Here is a 20883-nt window from a genome sequence, read left to right as displayed (position 1 = left end):
ACAGAGCATGAGCAGGAGAGGGACAGAGAGAGAGGGAGACACAGAATCCGAAGCAGGCTCCAGGCTCCGAGCTGTCAGCACAGAGCCTGACTCGGGGCTCAAACTCACAAACTGTGAGATCATGACCTGGGCCGAAGTCAGACACTTAACTGACTGGGCTCCCCAGGCACCCCTGCGAGTCTAATTTTCTAACCCTTTATGCAAAAGTAGTATTTTTTTCTGTTAACTAGTGTTCATTCACTGAGTGCTGGCTCCCAACCAACGCTGTGAGATACTGTGTGAGACTGTTCGCTTTACCCCAGCCCACAACTTTGGAAGCAGCATGTATTTAGAAATTTCTTGTTGTAGCTAATTCTGTGATTAAATAGTATCCAGGTCTACTAAAAGGCAAAGAAGGCCTATTTGCAGTGTTTTCTGTTAAAGAGCAGGATGACTGACGTCTGAGCTGAGCTGTAATTCTTCTGCATCTCTAGGACAGACTAAAGCATGTTAATGCTTTCAGGGATGAGGCCCAGATGACAACCCAGCCATCTTCCCCGTGTGTGAGGAGTACCTTATATTCTTTTCTAAAATCCTTATCTTGTACAACAGTTGTCCCCATAGGATGCAAACTGATGTGACCTGTGCAGGATATGTGAGAGACAGAGGTCTGGGAACATGCTTTCTGTGGTTACCTTTTCAGATAAGCAGTGCATGTTGGGAATGATATGCCCCCCGGATCCTCCTTTTCATAAGCGAAGAAGTTTGGAATAGGCATTCCTTATGGGTGAGCTCCATTAATGCCAAGTATTACTTTGTCCCCCCAATGCTTGGATACGCAGAAAATGCTGGCTGGCCTGGAACACAAAAATGGGGAGATCAAGCCAAAGAGTAGGAGAAGGTGGGGTCTTGTGTCCCGGTCCACAAAGGATTCCGATGACTGGGCTGACTTGGATGACTTGGATTTCAGTCCATCCCTCAGCAGGATGGACCTGAAAAACAAGAAGAGACAGAGCGAAGAGACCCTCTGCAGGCAAGTGTACACCTGACGTCTGTAAACAGATCAGATCTGGGACTTGTGAAATGATCTGTGCCTTTCTGATGATGCTGTCGATCTCATGCTGACCTAAGTCACCTTCCCTTGCTTCAGATTTGAGAGTGTTTTGGACCTGAAGCCCTCTGAGCCCATCGGTACAGGAAATAGCGCCCCCACCCAGACCTCTTATCAGAGGCGAGACACCCCGACCCTGAGGTCCGCGGCCAAGCAGCACTACTTGAAGCACTCCCGATACTTGCCCGGTAACGGAAATACTTGCCTTTGCTCTTGTCATTGATAAGAAACCATTTCCCTGGAGTCATATTCACAAAGATTCTGTTTTGGAAGGCAAGTGCTTAGGGGCTTCTAGAACGTCAGAACTGGTGGGAACATCATAAAAATACTTGCTGAGGCCTCACGTTTTTATGTTCTAGAGTCGCCTAAGATAGAAAAATGTAGTGGAAACTGGGTCCAGCCCCTGGGAGCAAGGAACTGGCGAGAGCCAGGCGGCATGCCCGAGGCCCCAGCAGCAGACCAGGTTTAGGAAACATTAGCAGCCCTGTGTGCTCTCAGGAGACCAGAGTAAGAGCTCAGTCACACTCTCTGGTGGTATTACAGGGGGTAAGCATAAATGCTATAGTTTGATGGGTGCCCAAGCCTCTCCAGATTCTCTAGATTCCAAGCTTACATCCTACTGTTCATTCATAAGTTCATTCTGTCAGTAAATATGTGCTGAGCACCTGATGTGTGCTAGGCACTCAGGAAATTACGGGGACCGCAGTCTGCAGTGGTGTCACAGTCCATGCAGTAACTGCGTACAGCAGCCCTGCAGACAATACTTTCGCCCCCATGTAGGTTGTATCCTAGTGGGAGGGAGACAGACCCTAAACAAGTAGACAACCAGTAGTTCAGGTGGTGATAAGTCACATTAAGAGTGATATAAGGCAGGGAGGAGGCACAACTGTAGATAGAGGGCTCAGGAAGGGCTTCTCTGAGCAATTGGGCCCCAAAGAAGGGGGAAGAAAAAATGAGCAGAACAATCCAGGCAGAGGAAGCAGCAAGTGCAAAGGCCGGGGAGGCAAGAAAGGGTGTGGCTTGTGAGGGGAAGGACAGAGAGGCCAGTGTGGCCAGAGCATTGTAAGGGGGTGATAGTGTGAGGCATGAGGCATCTTTGGGAGTCTTGCAAGACACTTGGAATTTATTTCATAAGCAGCAAGAAGCTGTCGAAGGGTTTTAGTTGGGGAGCATGCTGGGTTTATGTCTATCTGTGTGCTGAGTGGATGAGGGCAGGCCATAGCTCTCATGCAGGTGAGGGGCATGGTGACTCAGAGCTGGGGCTGTGGGTCCCAGGGACAAGAGGTGGGAACGGCAGGCCCTGCTGATGTGTTGACTCCTCATTCTTGATTGGCCTCCCAGGATGACCTGGAAGAAGAGAGAGCAGGTGGCAGGGTCCAGCAGTGGTCCAGGTGTCAGGTGCAAAGACTCAAGCTACAGTGACCGCAGGCCCAAGGGAGCAGGGAGGGAATTAGAGAGTTATTTCTTTTTGGCTCTAGGAGAAGAAAGAGGATAAAAGATGAATTCAGTCTTTCAGTTCTGAAAAATAGCTGCAGTGCTTGACATAAATGGGAAAGTGGGCAGTCTAGTGGGTGGTTTGGCTTAAAGTTGAGGTGATTGATTAAGGTCAAGGCAGCCTTGGGAACGAGGGAGTGAGTGAAGGTCACCGGTGCAGACCCGAGTCACCAGCACTTGATGGCGCTAATGGTCCAGGTCAGGGGAGAAGATGGATCTGGGGGACTGGATGCAGAGAGGACAGCAGGGGCTGCAAAGCTGGTGGGGTGGAAGGGGGTGGAAAAAAAACCTTGGGAAGGTGACAGAAAGGCAGTGGCCCTTGAAGGGGTACAGGTAGGGATGTCAGGACAGCACGAGACGAGCCAGGACAGGAGACATGAGACATACCTGTCGGGAGAAGCTTAGGAGACCTCTCTCAGGCTGCCCACCAGTGAGACAGGATGCTAAACCCAAGGATGGCATCTTTCCTCTGCCATCTATCAGAAAACAGCCTGGTCGGTTCTTGCTCCAATTGTTGAACCACAGGAAATTTGGACAAATTAGGTTCTATGAGAACTTCGTCACAAAATCTGGTGCAAGATTTAAGATGTACTTTTTTTGCATTTGAAAATCATTTCTTCCCCACTAGGAATAAATATAAGAAATGGCATACTTCCAAATCCAGGCAAGGATTTCATTCCATCTAACCCATGGTCTAGTTCTGGTTTGTCTGGAAAATCTTCAGGGACAGTATCGGTAATCAGCAAAATAAATTCAGGTGAGTAGTGATTATTACTTCCTAAATGACAAGAGGCAAATTCTCTGAATGTGGCAGGGCGGGTACAGAGAGACAAGCTGTGGAAACGAAAGTTTTCTGGTGTGGAAACCCAGGGCCCCTTTTCCAGGCCTTTAATCCTGTCTCTTTCTTGGCAGCAGGCTCTGGGGACCCAGCCAGCTGCTTCAGGGTCTGCCTTCAGGAGGGGGGGTGGGGGGTGGGGCTCGCCTGACTTCTCGAGGCCCTGCCCTGCGGGCCATCCACCTCAGCCCCATCCACCTTGCTCCAGCTCATCCCCTCCCTCTGATGACCCAGAGCCCCCCAACCCCTTCTGGTTGGAAGGTGGACAGCTCAGAAGGCCATCGTTACTTTTTTTTAAATGAGTAAGTGAATTTCATAAGCCTTCCAGGCTGGCTAACCCCGTTCCCAGCAGACCAGTCCACCATCTCATTTTCTCTCACTCAGGCAACCCTGCCACATGCTGCTTCCCTTTCCACATTGTCAGGTAAACATCTGGCATCACTTCTCCTGGCTTTATCCGTTATGTGTTCATTTATTTTGAGAAACCCAAAAAAGAACAAAATGATGCATCAACCTCCACATACTCCCCTCCAACTCAAGGAATCAAAGTTGGCAAATACACACGAAGCCCACTCTCTAGGCCTTACCCTTTCTCTCTTCCCCTCTCCTGATTTGGGTGTTAATTGTTTCTATGCATTTTTAAAAGATACATGAAATACATAGTATGTTTTTGCATGTTCAAAAATTAATGTGAACATAATTCTGGATGTATATTGTGATGTAGCAATCACACATATATGTAAGATACATCACATTATATACTGTATAACATATATAATATATATAACTATGCCACACCATAATTTTATTACCTTTACTGGATCATAATTTATTTACTCTTTTCTTCTTGATGAATGTGTAAACTGTGAACAATCTTTGCTATTAGAGCACCGAAGGAACCTTGTTAGACCCCATTGTTGTGCACCTGTGTGAAGGTTCCTCTGGGTATAAATGTAAACATGTTCAGTTAAAGGGTGTGCTCATCTTTGACTTTACAGATGTTGCCAAATTGCTCTCCAGCAGGGTCTGGGAGTTGTGCTGTATCCTTGATGCCACTTGGTACTGTCAAGATTGCAAAATGTGTGCTGATGTGATGGGCGTGAAATGGCATCTTATTGTGGCGTAAACTTGCATGCCTCGTGTACTAATGAGGTTGAGCATCTTCTCTTGTGTTTATTGGCTATACGCTTTTTCCCTTTTGGGACCTGTTCAAATTCTCTTCCCACTTTTTTTTTTTTTCCATATCTATTCACCAAAAATGCAAAATGTGCTCTAGCATAGTACAACTCCTCACACCTGCATTGCCACTCTGCCTTAACTAAGCAGTTGCTAGGAACACTGAGTTGTGAAGACACACGGCAACTCTACCACAAATTCCCTCTTTTCCTACTGGCTGTAACTCCCATTTGTATAATGGCCCATAATAACATTTGTCATTGTTCTGTGTGTACCTTAAGTCTTAGTGATAAGGCTTCTAGATATCCATTCATCCATCTGATGTGTATTGATTACTGGCTATCTATAAAGCATCCTGTTGAGCTCCTAGAATAAATAAGATGAGTAGCATACAGTTCCAGCCCTTAAAGCAGTCTCAATAGAAAAGCACCATAAGAAGTGAATATATTTAATATAATGTAATAATCATTAACTTTTCTGATTACAGACAATAACGTTTAGTGTAGAATTACTTGTAATTGCTAAATAATTAAGACAATCTGTGTGCCGATCAGTTAGAGGCTGGCTAAATTAATTATCGCTTAGCTGTATTCTAGAATTTGTATATACTGAGGAAGGATAACTGTTCTGTGTTATGGAATGAAAAAAACACAGATTTCAGAACAGGCTAAACCTATTATCCCAAAAAAGAAAGAAAACTGCGCATTTCCTTTTTTTAACCGACCAGCCAACCAACTGGACTTGGTGTGGGTGCAGGCTATAGGAGAGGCACTATCTTTGCTGTCCCTCTCCCCAGTCTTTCCAACAGTGTGCTGTGGAGGAGTGCTCTGCTCGGAATTCACTGTTCTTATCATACTTCCCCTATAAAAGTAAGGTCCCAGTTCTGTATTGTTCCACACCTGTTTAACTCTGTTGATGTTACATGCACGTGTCTTTGTGTAGTAATGAGCTTTTGCTTTTGTGTATCAGTTGGTTCCGGCTCTACAAGTTCTAGTGGACTGACTGGAAACTATATCCCCTCCTTTCTAAAAAAAGAAGTTGGTTCTGCTATGCAGAGGGTACACTTGGCACCTATCCCAGACCCTTCCCCTGGTAAGTTCTATTTCAGATCATTCATGAATGAATGCAGCAGGTGGTTATGGAGTAGCTGCTTTGTGCCAGGCCCAGTGTCTGCTGCCATGGTGCCAGGATCCACCAGTGAAGGAGACAGACAGGATGCCCTGTCCCATGAACTTGTACTCTACAGACAACCGAATCAGATGCTCACCAATGCTAGGGAGAAAAATAAAGTTAGGCAGGGTATAGGGAATGTGGAGGTTGGAGTATGCATTTTTTTTTTTTTTTTTTTTTTGAGAGAGAACATGAGCCGGGGAGAGGGGCAGAGGCGGGGAGAGAGACAGAGACAGAGAAGGAGAGAGAGAGAATCTTAAGCAGACTCCATACTCAGGGGCTCAATCCCACAACCCTGGGATCAGGACCCGAGGCAAAATCAAGAGTCAGACTCTCAACCAGCTGAGCCACCCTGGCACCTCTGGAGTCTGTACTTTTTAAAGAGTGTAGCCCAAAGAAGACCTCACCGCAAAGGAGATGTTGAGTGAAGGTGTGAAAGAGGTGAGTGAGCCACCCAGTCAGTGAGGGTGAGACTGTCCCCAGCACGGGGTTCCTAGTGCACGGGCCTGGAGGCAGGAGAGCCCAGGCCTGTTCAAGCAAGAGCAAGGAGGCAGAGGACAGGGATGACGTGAATGATGGAGGGGAGTGGGCAAGAGAGAGGGGTGACAGGAGACCGGGTGGTATGAAGCCCTGCAGGCTACCGTAAGCGTTCTGTCATTCACCGTGAATGACATGGGAGAGCCACTGGAGGGTCTCGAGCAGAGGCATGGGGTGATCGGACTTCCATCTTCCAGCCTCACTGCAGTGCTGGCTGTCACTAGACTGAAAGTGGGAAACAAGGTTGGAAGCAGGGAAGCAAACCGGCTGCTGCCGTGATCCAGGCAAGGAATGATGGGCCAGAGTGCTAGGAGCTGAGCTGGTCTGGCTCGGAGTACATATGGAAGGTAGAGCCAGGAGCATTTGCTGACCAGTGACAAGTGGGATGTGAAAAAAAGGGAGGGGTCAGGATTGACACCAGTATTTTTGGCCTGACAACTATAGAGTGTTGTCGTCCTTGACTGATATTTCCGATATTTTGTCGCCAAGATGCACTTACTTGCTTTGTTTGCATGAGTCCCCACATGAGTCAGACCTGCCTTCCTCTCTAATTGCAGGCTATTCTTCCCTGAAAGCCGTGAGACCTCATCCTGGGCGACCTTTTTTCCACACCCAGCCTAGAAGCACTCCCGGGTTGATGCCCCGGCCTCCGGCTGCCCAGCCAGTGCATGGCCGGACGGACTGGGCTTCTAAGTACGCATCTCGGCGATGACTGTGCTGAAGCTTCTGGGGGTGCAGGAAAGCAGGACACGGTCCCTCCACCAACTGGTGTTCTGCTGGCAAGAAGCTTGCGGATGGTGTAAAAGCAAACCAACACTTTATAGTTGTTCTTCTGAACGAAGACATTTCAATATTCTTTAAAAAAATTTTTTTTAAATATTGATTTGAACGCAGTACCCTTTTTTTGTACAAAATTATTTTATTCTAAAACTGGGTCCCATTATTTTCTTAAACAGCGGCATTTTGTATATATGGATTATGTTTTAGCATTTTATACAGTCAACTTTGTAATGAACTTTTTAAAAATTAATTGACTTTCCTTTGGGGTTCCAGATAATATTTTATACAGATTTTTAAAAATTTAATAATATTGATGCAGTATTGCAACAGGGGTGCAATTTAAGGCTACATGATAGAGGGTTATTTACTCAATGCGTGCAGATATTTGTGAAGTGGTTAAATTTTAAATGTGGCACATTGGCACTTCAGGCTCTCTTGGACCAGTGTCAGCCCTAGAGAAATGATCTTCTGCTTTTCTCAATATCATGTTATTCGTTTGACTTTTTTGATACCACTGTGCTGTTCTGAAAGTACCATTATGCAGTTCATTTCATTTTGTTTCCCAAATGAAAGAACTCTTAAGTAAATATTTTTTGAAATGTTTACAACAACGCTTTATGGTGGTTGGAGATAAGCGAATGAAACCGAGCTTTACCACGCTAGGCCGTCATATTCTATTTTTCTTCTATTTTTGAAATCAAACTGTGTAAGTTCCTACAGAAGGGAAGCTTTTCAGGCCAACAGGTTTTTAACATAAAGGTTAACACAGTCAGTTAAACTTAGATCCCTGCCAGGATGCATGACCAAAAAGCTAAGTTTCAAAGCAGCAGAAGGGTTTTTTATTATAATAAGTGATCAGATTTTGCATTCAGCTTAGTTCTCCAGGCCTGGCTAGGAACAAACAATGAATAATCTTCTGTCCTAGCTAAACTCTCAGGGCACGTTGGGGAGCAGGAACTTACCTGGGAAGTCACGGTTACCATGATGTTAGTGTCCATAGCGTGCCACATTTGAACTCTTAACCCTTGTGTAGCTTCTTCACACAGTGGGAACTCTATTTGTTGGGCAGAGGCTGTTCCATTGAGAGGAATGTTTACAGCAATTTTGAAAACGACAAAGCTAGTTTGGAGACAGAAAAAGACAAAAGGTCCACTCTTCATCCATCTCTGTAGGGCATTGTGCCTCCACCCATGGTTACCTGAAAGGCAGGAGGGAAGGTCTCCGCCGGTGAACAAGATACAAACTCAATAGCACATTGACTCACATTCTGCCAAGCTACTCTTATTTGGTTCCAGGTTCCAACGTATAGCAAATTGAGCCACATGAAGTTGTCATTTCTGTAGGTTAAAAAGATACATTGCAGTGAATATTGGCACTTTGATTTGATTCAACCCAATAAGTTGGTAAATGACTGCTTTGACGTATTAGTAACATGTTGCAGCCTGAACAAATTGCCATGGCTCCCTAAGAGCCCTAATCTAAATCACGGAGTAATTTTTGCTTTGGAGAATCTGGCTCAAAAATGTACTTGACCAAGCACTATGATCCCTAGGGGCACAAGAAAAGCACATGATAGATGTGGATTTGGTGGGTAATATTTTCTGTTAACAAACTGGCAGCAAAGCTTCAGAAAACAAATATGTATATGTAAGCACAACTTGAAGCTGAATTCACTTCTGTATTATATGCTCAACTCATTATCTAAAACAACAGAAAGTGTGTTTTCAGAGATGAGTCCTTTACTGCGATTAATATTTATTTTCCCTTTCTGTATTATGTATAAAAAGTAAGTGAATCTGTAACCTTACCCAGCTTGCTGGAAAGCTGGTTTTAAATTGTACATACCTCTTAGAGAAGCTAATGGATTGTGAATATCATATGTGTGGCCCTCTAGCTTATGTTAAGGTCATTACATTTTTTAAATTAAAAAACCTAGTTACCTGGTTGTTATACATTATAAACTTGTTTTTCTAATACTTTTGTGGGCCCAAACTCAGAAAATATCTCCGTTTTCATCCTCTTATGTTTTCCTTTATTTGTGAGTAAACAACTCCCCTTAGGAAGCTGAACATGTTTATCCACGCGAAAGTTGAGCAGCAGATGTGCGGTTTAGAAAAACAGAAGACTGAAAAAGCAATGTGAATTCTAAAGAACTAGCAAAATCCTAGGAAGTTCTCTTTTTTTCCCCCTGAAATGGATAAAGGGCACATGTGTATACAAGCTGTTTACTATAAAAGGGAATAGTGACCATTTTTTGGTAAGTGAAAATCACATGCTACCTGGTACATCTATTTTTTTCACTGTACCTATTCGTGACTATACCTCATTTCCAGTCAGAAAGCTTTTTGGGATGTTAGGAAATGGTACAAGGACAGCTCTCACTCCAAGCCCAAAGGTCCAGTGATGGTGGTATGCCAAGGGGTACATGTGTAAACTGCAAGGCAAGCTTCCTGGGCATAAAAACTACTCTTGGTATGATTGTTCATCTGACAATAAAATTCCATTAATTACTAAGCACTCACCCAGCTTATGTATGATAGGGTTTAAGTAGGAAGAAAATTGATTTTCAAACAGTTTTTTAGACACATCTCATATATAAAGCCTAAAGGACTATATACTTCTAACAAATTAACACTGTGTCATCTTCCGACGTTATCAAAAATTGAATAAAATCAAGGTAATACCTAAGTACAAGCACCAGTACCACTAGAGTTCATGGGCACCACCTTTTCTCATGAAGTAGCATTTCCCTACCATCAAGCCATTGTTTTGTGCCATTTAGGAGAGAAAAAGAGTGCAGCCTGTATGTTCCAGCTCAGTGTATGACCAAAAGCAATATGTTTATAAGAAAATGTTTGACATGCTAATTATTTTATATCATTTAAAGCATACTGTAGCAAATTGTTTGTTTAATATATGTGGTTAATTTTTAGAAAGATTTTTACAATATCCAACCAAAGTACTGTATTTTATATAACTTATTGTGAGGACCTTCTCATGGAAACCATTCAGAAGACAAACTGGAGGCAAGCATCGCATTAATCTGTATTATCAGTTTCTTATGGACACTGTGCTAATGTGAATTTGAGATCACCCAAACAGTCTTCTGATCTCAGATATCTTAGTACTGATAGCAGTTTAGTCACCTAATTTGATTACAAGGGAATCACTGAGAATATATTTATTTATAAAGCAAATATTCATAATGATGAGAAGATAGAAGGACAGAAAACCACTGAAACAAGCCCCTTCTGAAATAAAATGTTGCTTTTTGAATAGTTTGTCCTAAAGTGGTTAAAAATGTTAACTTTATGTAAGGAAAATTCTCCAAATAAAGTTACAGTTTAAGAAAAAAAAATGATTGAATGTTCTGTTTTTATTTTCGTTATTCTTCCATCAAAGGATAACATTAGGGGGCGCCTGGGTGGCTCAGTCATTTGAGCGTCCCACTCTTGATTTTGGCTCAGGTCATGATCCTAGGGTCAGGAGATTGAGCCCCAAATCGGGCTCTGCACGGAGCTTGGAGCCTGCTTGGGATTCTCTCTCTTACTCTCTCTCTACCCCTCCCCTGCTTCTAAAATTGAAAAAAAAAAAAAAAAGATAAGTGTTTCCTAATGTGGAATTTTGACATTTTAGAACTTCTCCTTAATGCTTAGCGCAGTGTTCCTGCCATGGAATTGGAAGCATACGTTTAGAGCAGCAGTGTGCAGAGTTATCCTGCAATCTGGAGACTTTCATTTTTGTATTTATTTTTTTGGAGGCTTTTTTTAAATTTAGCATTTAGCAAGTTAGGTGAGTAGGAATATATATTTTAAAAAAGGTGGAAACAATTTCTTGTTGCCGATTTTATCATTCATCATGATTAATATTTACCTTGTATGATTTTAGCTTTTCACAGCATACTCCTATGTACAATATAAACCTTCCAAAGAAACTCATCACTTTGTGAATTACGTACCAGATTCCACTGGGAATTCATTTCCCGAACACTCTTTGAATCCTTGAAAGAATTTTTTAAGAACGTGGTTTACAAAACATGAACTGCTGAATCCCAAAGCGTGCCCCTCCCATCAGAACACTGCTCACCAGTGGAGCTCAACTGACACTGAGCTCAGCTGGTCCATGCCCAGGCAAGAAGCTGAATCACAGCCCTATCTGCTGTGGACCATCTCCCAGTGCCATCTGCCCAGGAGGGCTGGCAATGACTCTTGGAGGCTGTGTGGCCCAGCAGCATCCAAGTTAAGAGGTGGCTGAATAGAGCTGATCCCCTACAAGAGCAAAGCCAGTATCAGGTGTAGAGTATTATGCTAGCACAGGCAGGGGGATTGACTCACAGCCAAGGCTGAGGGTAGCTCCTGGCTCCTCCTAACCTGAGAGCCAGTTTGGGGAAATTGTAGCCTGGAGCAGTCCCTCCCCCTCCCACCCAGGCAAGAGAGCTGAGACCTGGCCCCACTAGCTGTAGAGAGTGTCTTCTGGCCCCATCTGACCATAAGGGCTGGCAAAAACACCTGGAAGCTATGTAGGCCAGCAGTACACAAGCCTAGAAGCAGACAGAGCCTACAGTTTGCAGAGCAAAGCCAGTGGACCTGTTTGGTCAGGGAACTGGGGTGTGGGTGGGCTTGAATTAAGACGACAAAAAAGAGCTTTACCAGCTTTAGATGTGCTTCTCCTTGCTGTACCCGGGCAGGGAATCTGATTCGTAGTTCTGCTCATCACTGAATACAGGCTTCAGGGTATCCATTGAGGGAACCTAACCAGAGCACACATGGAGAACTGTGTTGCCCATTCAACAGTCCCACGTATGGTGACACTTGAGCACAGAGCACAGCCCATGACTTTCTGCATCTGCAGAACAAAACCAATGGCCTTACTTAACCACAAAATTCAGGGCACATTCTGGCTTGATTTGGGTCCGCAAAAAATGAGATATAGATCCTGGTTCTGTCCTGCTATCCTGCTAAGGCAAGGAAGTTAATTCATAGAAACATCTATTACTGAATATAGCCCCCAGTCCTGACCGTCTAGCAAGCCTCACCAGAGAAGTCAGGCAACTGCGGAGCCCATCCAACAGCCTCACTTAGGGAGGGAACCAAGCCAGCAGTCCTAGCCAACTGTTCGCAGCCAGTGGCACATTCTCCCATCCCCATCCTCAGAGCTTGAACAGTTGCCTCACCCAAAAATAGACCATAATAGTAGGCCTCTTCTGTCCAAAGACATTACCAGCAGACACACCCAGAAACCCAAACTGAGCTGACTGGTTGAAGAACTATCTCTCCCAAGGAAAATCTGTAAAGTCTGGAAGAGGAGCCCCATTACTCAAATACACAGATACCAATGTAAGGAATCAAGGGTCCCAAAAAAGTCAAGTAAATATGAAACCACCAAAGGAAACTAATAAAGCTTCGAGTACTGACCCTAAGGAAATGGAAAACTATGAACTGTCTGATGAAGAATTCAGAATAATACTCTTAAGAAATTTTAGTGAACTCTAAGAAAACACAGGCAACTAAACGAAATTAGGAAAACAATACATGAAAAATAATGAGAAGTTCAACAAGGAAATAGCAACCATCAAAAAAAAAAAAAAAAAGAAAAGAAAAGAAAACCCACAAAAAAACCCCACCAAACCCTAGAAATCCTAGAGTCAAAAAATACAATAACTGAACCGAAGAATTCATCAGTTTCAAAAGTAGACTTGACCATGTAGAAGAATCAGCAACCTGGAGGATGAAATGCTGGAAATAACCCAGTCAGAGGAGCAAAAGGAAAAAAAGAATGAAAGAGTGAAGAAAGCCTACCAGGATTATGGGACATCATGAGTTATGGGACACACTATGAAACAGTATTCATACTATGGGAATTCTAGAAGGAGAAGAGAAAGAGAAAGGGACAGAAAGTATATTTAAAGCAATAATGCTGGAAACTTCCCAAACCTGGGGAGAGAAGTAGACATCCAGATCCATTAGGACCAAAAGACTCTAAATAGGTTAAACCCAAAAAGGGCTACACCAAGACACATTATAATTAAATTGTCAAAAGTTAAAGACAAAGAAAGAATTAAAGAGAGGTTACATATGAGAGAACCCTGATAAGACTACTGGTGGATTTCTCAATAGAAATTCTTCAGGCTAGGAGAGAATGAGATGACATATCCAAAATATTGGAAGAAAATAACTGTCAGCCCCAAATTCTCTACTTAGAGAAGCTGTCCTTTGGAAATGAAGGAGGGGATAAAGACTTCGCCGAACAAAGTAAAGCAGAGGGATTCATTATCATCAGACCTGCCTTATGAAGGAAGCTAAGATTTCTTTGAGTGAAAGTAAAAGAACCCTAATTAACATCATAAAAACATGAAAAGATAGCATAAATCTCACTGGTAATGATAAATATGTAGTCATAGTTAGATTCTGCTATATAATCATAGTGATGCATAATTCACATAAATCTCTAGTTTAAAAGTTAAAAACAAAAATAAATGTAATCAAAATAACCGTAACTACAATAATCTGCTATTAGTCGCACAATATAAAAAACATGTAAATTGTAACAACAATAACCTAAAATGTGAAGGGGGGAGAAAAGTACTAGTGTAAAGCTTAAAGATTCTATTGGTCATGGGGTAGCTCAGTCAGATAAACACCCAACTCTTGATTTCAGCTAAGGTTATGATCTCACAGTTCGAACTGTGAGGTTGAGCTCTGCGTCAGGCTCTGGGCTGACCTCACAGAATTGGCTTGGGATTCTCTCTCCTCTTTCTCTCTCCAAATAAATAAATAAACTCAGGAAAAAAAGAATTCTGTTGGTTAGATGTTATCAGCTTAAGATATGTAAGTTACCAGTTTGTGTAAGCTTCCTGGTAACCAACCACAAGGGAAAATCCTGCTGTCATTCCACAAAAGGAAAAGATAAAGAAGTCAAAACATACTGATACCAAAGACATCAAAGCACAAAAACAGACAGCAGGATAAGAAACAAGGAATAATGGATCTATAAAACAATCTGAAAACAATGAACAAAATGGCAATTAGTAAGTCCTTAACTATCAATAGCTACTTTACTGTAGAGGGGATAAATTCTCCAGTTAAAGGAGACATAGCATGACTGAATGGGTACACACACACACACACACACACACCCCAATTCAATAATACGCTGCCTGCAATAGACTTACTTCAGCCTTAAAGACACACAGAGGCTGAGAGTGAAGGGATGGAAAAAGACATTCCAAGTGAATGGTAACAACAATAAACGACAAAAATCAGAGGTAGCTACACTTGTATCAGACAAAATGGACCTTGAACTAAAAATGGTAAACAGAGAAAAAAGGTCATTATATAATACTAAAGGGGTCAATACATCAAGAAGATATAACAAATGTAAATATTTATGCACCCAGCATAGGAACACCTAAATATATAAGGCAAAAACTAATGTTGCAGGATTCTTTACCACAATACCCTGGATTCATTGTCTTGCCACTTCAAAGAATGAAGAGGTGGACACAAAATGAGCAGCAGGCAAAAGTTTACTAAAGTATAAATTAGAAAGTAAGAATAGTAGGAAAGTTCTCTTTACAGAGAGGGGACACTAGAAAGTGAATGCCTGTTGACAATAAGCTAGGGTCCTTGTTTTATAAGGTTCTGGTCGTGCCCCACCCCCCCATGCCTCCCCCTTGTTCCTTCTCAGGTTCCACCCTTATTGACCTTATAGTTCTAGGTGCTGGGTTGTCCATTCCTGATTGGCTCATTTCCATTGGTGGTCTATGCCATACTTAGGTCTTTTGTCAAATTCCTGAGGGAAACCTGAGGGGAAGTAGGTGGGGTCTGTTACATTCAAAAGAGGAACCTTATGGGGCACCTGGGTGGCGCAGTCGGTTAAGCGTCCGACTTCAGCCAGGTCACGATCTCGCGGTCCGTGAGTTCGAGCCCCACGTCGGGCTCTGGGCTGATGGCTCAGAGCCTGGAGCCTGTTTCTGATTCTGTGTCTCCCTCTCTCTCTGCCCCTCGCCCGTTCATGCTCTGTCTCTCTCTGTCCCAAAAAATAAATAAACGTTGAAAAAAAAATTTAAAAAAAAAAAAAAAAGAGGAACCTTATATCTGAGGGGGTTTGCTGTGGTCAGACACTCCCAACATTGTTCCAAAATAGGTTTTTTTCCCCACCCAGGGACCTCAGGCCCTATCCTTTCCCTCTCTGCCTATTTTATCCTATCTTTTCCTATCACTAACAAAGATAAAAAGAGAAATAAACAGTATACAATAATAGTTGGGGACTTTAATACACCACTCTCAACAATGAGTAGATTATCCAGACAGAGAATCAATAAGGAAACAGTGGATTTGAATACTACTATAGACCAAATAGTCATATACAGAATGTTCTATCCAACAACAGCAGAATACACATTCTTCTCAAGTGCACATGGAACATTTTCTAGGATAGACCATATGTGAGGCCACCAAACAAGAAGTCTTAGCAAATTTAAGCAGACTGAAATCACACCAAGTATCTTCTCTGACCACAGTGACATGAAACTAGAAACCGACAACAAGAGCAAAACTGGAAAATTCAAGAACACATGAAAAATAAACAACACTCTCCTGAACAACTAATGGATCAAAGGAGAAATTAAAGGAGAGATAAAAAAGATTCTTGAGACAAATGCAAATGAAAACCAGCATATTAGAACCTGTGGGATGCAGTATTAACGGTTCTAAGAGAGGAGTTCACAGCAATTAATGCCCATATTAAGATGCAAGAAAATCCCTAACAACTTAACTTTATGCCATCAGGAACTAGAAAAAGAAGAGCAAAAGCAAACTGAGCCCAAAGTTAGCAGAAGAAAGGAGATAATAAAGAGTAGGGCAGAAATAAATGAAATAAAATAAAAAACGATAGAAAATATTAACCAAACTAGGAGTTGGTTGTTTGAAAAGATGAACAAAATTGACAAACTACCTTGCTGTCAGGACTGGGTCTTGGTATCAGTCATTTACAACTAAGGCTGAATGTAAGCCAATTGTTTCCCTCCTCTTGGAGTGTTTTACATATAAACCTTCTCTTAAACTGAGACTTAAAGCTCTATTATTTTAAAGCTCAGGGATTTTTGTTGAGGCACTTTTTTTAACCTACAACTGAGTGGGTGGGCAAAGGTTGAGGGCTGAGGATTTCTCTGGGCACTGAAAACAAATCAGGTAGGTAGATTCTACTATGTACCACCACACTATCTACTATGTTTTAGACTATCCCAGAATGAGAGCGACTCCAAGGGTCTCTAAGAATAGAACAATTTCAGAGGCTTCCAAGTAATAAAATGACTTAAAGTCACCTGTCGTAGAGTGGCAGAATTACTATAACAGGACTCTTTATTTCTCCACCAGCCTGTGTCATCATAGAGTCTTATGATACTGCTTTAGTTTCTCATTCAGGCAAATAAGACTGTTAGGATACTGTTATCTCTATTGTATTAGGTTGGACTTATGAAGTTGTCATTTTGTAGGTTAGAAAAAAAAAAACCCATTAAACTATCAGCACTTTAGTATGTTTCAACTCATTAGAAATAAGGAAATGGAGGTAAATGTTTGGTTTATCAACAAAGTTGAATAATACTTGTCCTGTCTAGTTCAGTTAAAGTGAATTCTTACAGAAAGATGGGTTAAAAAAATGAATAAAGAATGATTATTTTCAGCAGGGTTGGAAAATATGACTTCCTACCTATGTTAAACTGAGTCATGTCTGTGTTAGGTCAGAATTAGAAAGGTGAAATTGAACATACACTATTAGTCTTATTTGTGAGTGACTATTCTGACTCTTCTGGTGCTCAGCTGTTCTTGACTTGCTTATCTTCTTTATATACTTTTTCTGGATAAGCTCATCCTTTTGCGGCCAGCTGGACCCATCTCGGTCCTCTTGTCTGAGTCTTTGCTGGCTGATTCAAGTGTCTAATGGACATTTTCAGTTGAATGGCTTAGAGAAATGAAAGACAAATCACCTCATTATTTTCCCCAAGACTTGTCCTCCTCCACTCTTTATGGAGCAGAAACCAAAGCATTGTTCATTCATTCATTCAATCATTTTTCCAATACATATTCTCTAAACACTTACTCTGGGCTAAGCATTATTCTAGAAGCAGGATATCCAAAAATGTATTTTTTAAAACTATGAAAATCCCTAACCTCATATAATTTGCACTCTATTAAGTCTACAAGTAGATAATAAAATATGTAAACAAAATACATGGTATGTTAGATGACAATAAATGTTATGAAAAATAGAGGAGGATGGAAAAGGAAATGTGTGTGCTTGGGCGGAGGGTGGGGGGATGCATCATTCTAGACTTTTTCTCTTCCTTCCCCTACTCCTTGTTATGATAGGAAAAAAAATAGGATAAAATAGGCAGAGAGGGAAAGGATTAGGGCCTGAGATCCCCGGGTGGGGAAAGACATATTTTGGAACAATGCTGGGAGTGTCAGACCACAGCAAACCCCCTCAGGCTTAAGGTTCCTCTTAAGAATGTAACAGACCCCACCTACTTCCCCTCAGGTTTCCCCTCAGAATTTGACAAAAGACCTAAGTCTACAATGAAAACAACCCAATCGGGAATGGACAACCCAGCACCTAGAGATATCCAGCCAATAAGGGTAGAACCTGAGAAGGAACAGGAGGAAGAGATGGGGGCAGGGAGGGCACTACCAGAACCTTATAAAATAAGGATCCTTGCCTATAGTTGGTGGGCATTCATTTTCTAATGTCCCCTCTCTGTAAAGAGAGCTTTCCTACCTTCTTGCTTTCTGATTGCATACCCTAATAAACTTTTGCCTGCTGCTCATTTTGTGTCCTCCTCTTCATTCTTTGAAGTGGTGAAACAACAAATCCTGGGTTTTGAGGTAAAAAAAAAAAAAAAAAAAAAAAAATCCTGCAACACTGTGACTTGATTGTTAAGTCTGTTATCTTACACCTCAATATTGCACCCTTTTCTTTTTTTTCTTTTTTTTCCATTTCACAGAACTTTATTATTGGAATATTTATTTCAGATAATTTAGTATATATATTTCCTTTTTTTTTTAATATATGAAATTTATTGACAAATTGGTTTCCATACAACACCCAGTGCTCATCCCAAAAGGTGCCCTCCTCAATACCCATCACCCACCCTCCTCTCCCTCCCACCCCCCATCAACCCTCAGTTTGTTCTCAGTTTTTAACAGTCTCTTATGCTTTGGCTCTTTCCCACTCTAACCTCTTTTTTTTTTTTTTCCTTCCCCTCCCCCATGGGTTCCTGTTAAGTTTCTCAGGATCCACATAAGAGTGAAACCATATGGTATCTGTCTTTCTCTGTATGGCTTATTTCACTTAGCATCACACTCTCCAGTTCCATCCACATTGCTACAAAAGGCCATATTTCATTTTTTCTCATTGCCATGTAGTACTCCATTGTGTATATAAACCACAATTTCTTTATCCATTCATCAGTTGATGGACATTCAGGCTCTTTCCATAATTTGGCTATTGTTGAGAGTGCTGCTATGAACATTGGGGTACAAGTGGCCCTATGCATCAGTACTCCTGTATCCCTTGGATAAATTCCTAGCAGTGCTATTGCTGGGTCATAGGGTAGGTCTATTTTTAATTTTCTGAGGAACCTCCACACTGCTTTCCAGAGCGGCTGCACCAGTTTGCATTCCCACCAACAGTGCAAGAGGGTTCCCGTTTCTCCACATCCTCTCCAGCATCTATAGTCTCCTGATTTGTTCATTTTGGCCACTCTGACTGGCGTGAGGTGATACCTGAGTGTGGTTTTGATTTGTATTTCCCTGATAAGGAGCGACGCTGAACATCTTTTCATGTGCCTGTTGGCCATCTGGATGTCTTCTTTAGAGAAGTGTCTATTCATGTTTTCTGCCCATTTCTTCACTGGGTTATTTGTTTTTCGGGTGTGGAGTTTGGTGAGCTCTTTATAGATTTTGGATACTAGCCCTTTGTCCGATATGTCATTTGCGAATATCTTTTCCCATTCCGTTGGTTGCCTTTTAGTTTTGTTGGTTGTTTCCTTTGCTGTGCAGAAGCTTTTTATCTTCATAAGGTCCCAGTAATTCACTTTTGCTTTTAATTCCCTTGCCTTTGGGGATGTGTCGAGTAAGAGATTGCTACGGCTGAGGTCAGAGAGGTCTTTTCCTGCTTTCTCCTCTAAGGTTTTGATGGTTTCCTGTCTCACATTTAGGTCCTTTATCCATTTTGAGTTTATTTTTGTGAATGGTGTGAGAAAGTGGTCTAGTTTCAACCTTCTGCATGTTGCTGTCCAGTTCTCCCAGCACCATTTGTTAAAGAGGCTGTCTTTTTTCCATTGGATGTTCTTTCCTGCTTTGTCAAAGATGAGTTGGCCATACGTTTATGGGTCTAGTTCTGGGGTTTCTATTCTATTCCATTGGTCTGTGTGTCTGTTTTTGTGCCATATTGCACCCTTTTCTTAACCATAGTCTTCAAATGCATGGTACTACTTTAATACACACAGATATTTAGTAGGTTTCTCTCTGCACTGTCCCAATTTATTCTCCACGCTCCTGACAGAGAAATCTATTAAAAATAAAATCTGTATTATTTGCTGTGGTTGTTCAGTGCCACAGGCCTCTCCAGGCAGGTACTTTCAAGAACCCCTCATGGGGGAAACCGATAATCAACATCTATAGTCAAAGAAATACGGAAATAGTTTTGAAGTCCTTTTGAAGGCATATATTTTAAACTGAGATCCATGTGAGTTCTGCCTTCTACTCTGTAATATAGCCTTGATGATTTTACTATGTTGTTTTAGTTTTAACTTATTTACCAGCCAAATCACTTTTTTAGCCACAGTGACACGTCTACCCCAATGTTCTCCTTCCTCCCATCCAGGAAGGTGCTCTGTGTAGCCTGTGACTTAGAGTTTCTGAAGTGAATGGTAAAGCTCGAGATGATAGTTGGGGGTCAAGAAAGAGAGGGGGGAAAACACATATGTATTTAGTACATATACACAAAATGGAATGAGAGAATTTAAGTTCTGTTTAATAATACATGGGTTCTGTTTAATAACAGTATGTTTATGTAATGCCTTTTGTTCTCTTGTAGGGTACTTTGCTTATTTTAAAAGCCTTCAAATATTAGCTATACCTATTATATGAATTTACAAGACGTTGTCCTTATTAAAAGTTTGTAGTTGCTATTTATTAAAATATTTGGTAGGGGTTGTCGTCTCAAAAGAAAGGCAGACTGCCACGTGCAGCGCCTCATTTGGATGTGTCTGGAGTCTTGGAAGCTTGACTACCCTACGTTCTCCTACAAATGGACCTTGAGAGCTTGTTTGGAGGTTCTAGCAGGGGAGCGCAGCTACTCGTATACCCTTGACCGAAGAACGGTCCTCCTCTATCGGGGAAGGTCGTCCTCTTCGACCGAGCGCGCAGCTTCGGGAGGGACGCACATGGAGCGGTGAGGGAGGAAGGGGACACCCGCCTAGCCAGCCAGATCAGCCGAATCAACCCTGGCGATCAATGGGGTGACAGATGTCGCAGCCAGATCGCCCTCACATCCGAAGCGCTAGGGGCGCGCACGAGCTATATAAACCTAAAGAGATTTTTAACTTTACGCATAGGCCGAGTCACTCTAATGGTACCGTGCCTCTAAAAGGATTTTTTAACTAAATTCCTAATCTAACTAACACCTTAAAGTCTACTTAATTCCTCAAAACGCTAAAACTGGCGCTAACTGGCTCGAATTTGGACTATCTTCATATTATCCAGAATGCCTTGCAGATGGGTGGAGCATGCTAAACACT

At 42.1% G+C, this 20883-nt stretch overlaps 1 protein-coding gene across 2 annotated transcripts in view; it reads left to right on the top strand.

Annotated features, from left to right (window-relative positions):
• Positions 1-10439, top strand: part of CILK1 (ciliogenesis associated kinase 1) — a 59646-nt gene extending 49207 nt beyond the window's left edge. For both annotated transcript variants that reach the window (XM_043591655.1, XM_043591656.1), the window contains 5 exons: positions 822-1012; positions 1130-1278; positions 3213-3341; positions 5565-5687; positions 6860-10439. In XM_043591655.1, the coding sequence (XP_043447590.1) occupies positions 822-1012; positions 1130-1278; positions 3213-3341; positions 5565-5687; positions 6860-7014 (747 nt within the window). In that variant the 3' untranslated portion in view covers positions 7015-10439. The remainder of the gene's footprint in view (positions 1-821; positions 1013-1129; positions 1279-3212; positions 3342-5564; positions 5688-6859) is intronic.
• Positions 10440-20883: the final 10444 nt, after the last annotated feature.

Source organism: Prionailurus bengalensis, chromosome B2 (assembly GCF_016509475.1).
Source record: "Prionailurus bengalensis isolate Pbe53 chromosome B2, Fcat_Pben_1.1_paternal_pri, whole genome shotgun sequence".
Taxonomy (NCBI): Eukaryota; Metazoa; Chordata; class Mammalia; order Carnivora; family Felidae; genus Prionailurus; species Prionailurus bengalensis.
The sequence above is the reverse complement of the archived record's forward strand: the minus strand, read 5'-3'. Positions and strand labels throughout refer to the sequence as shown.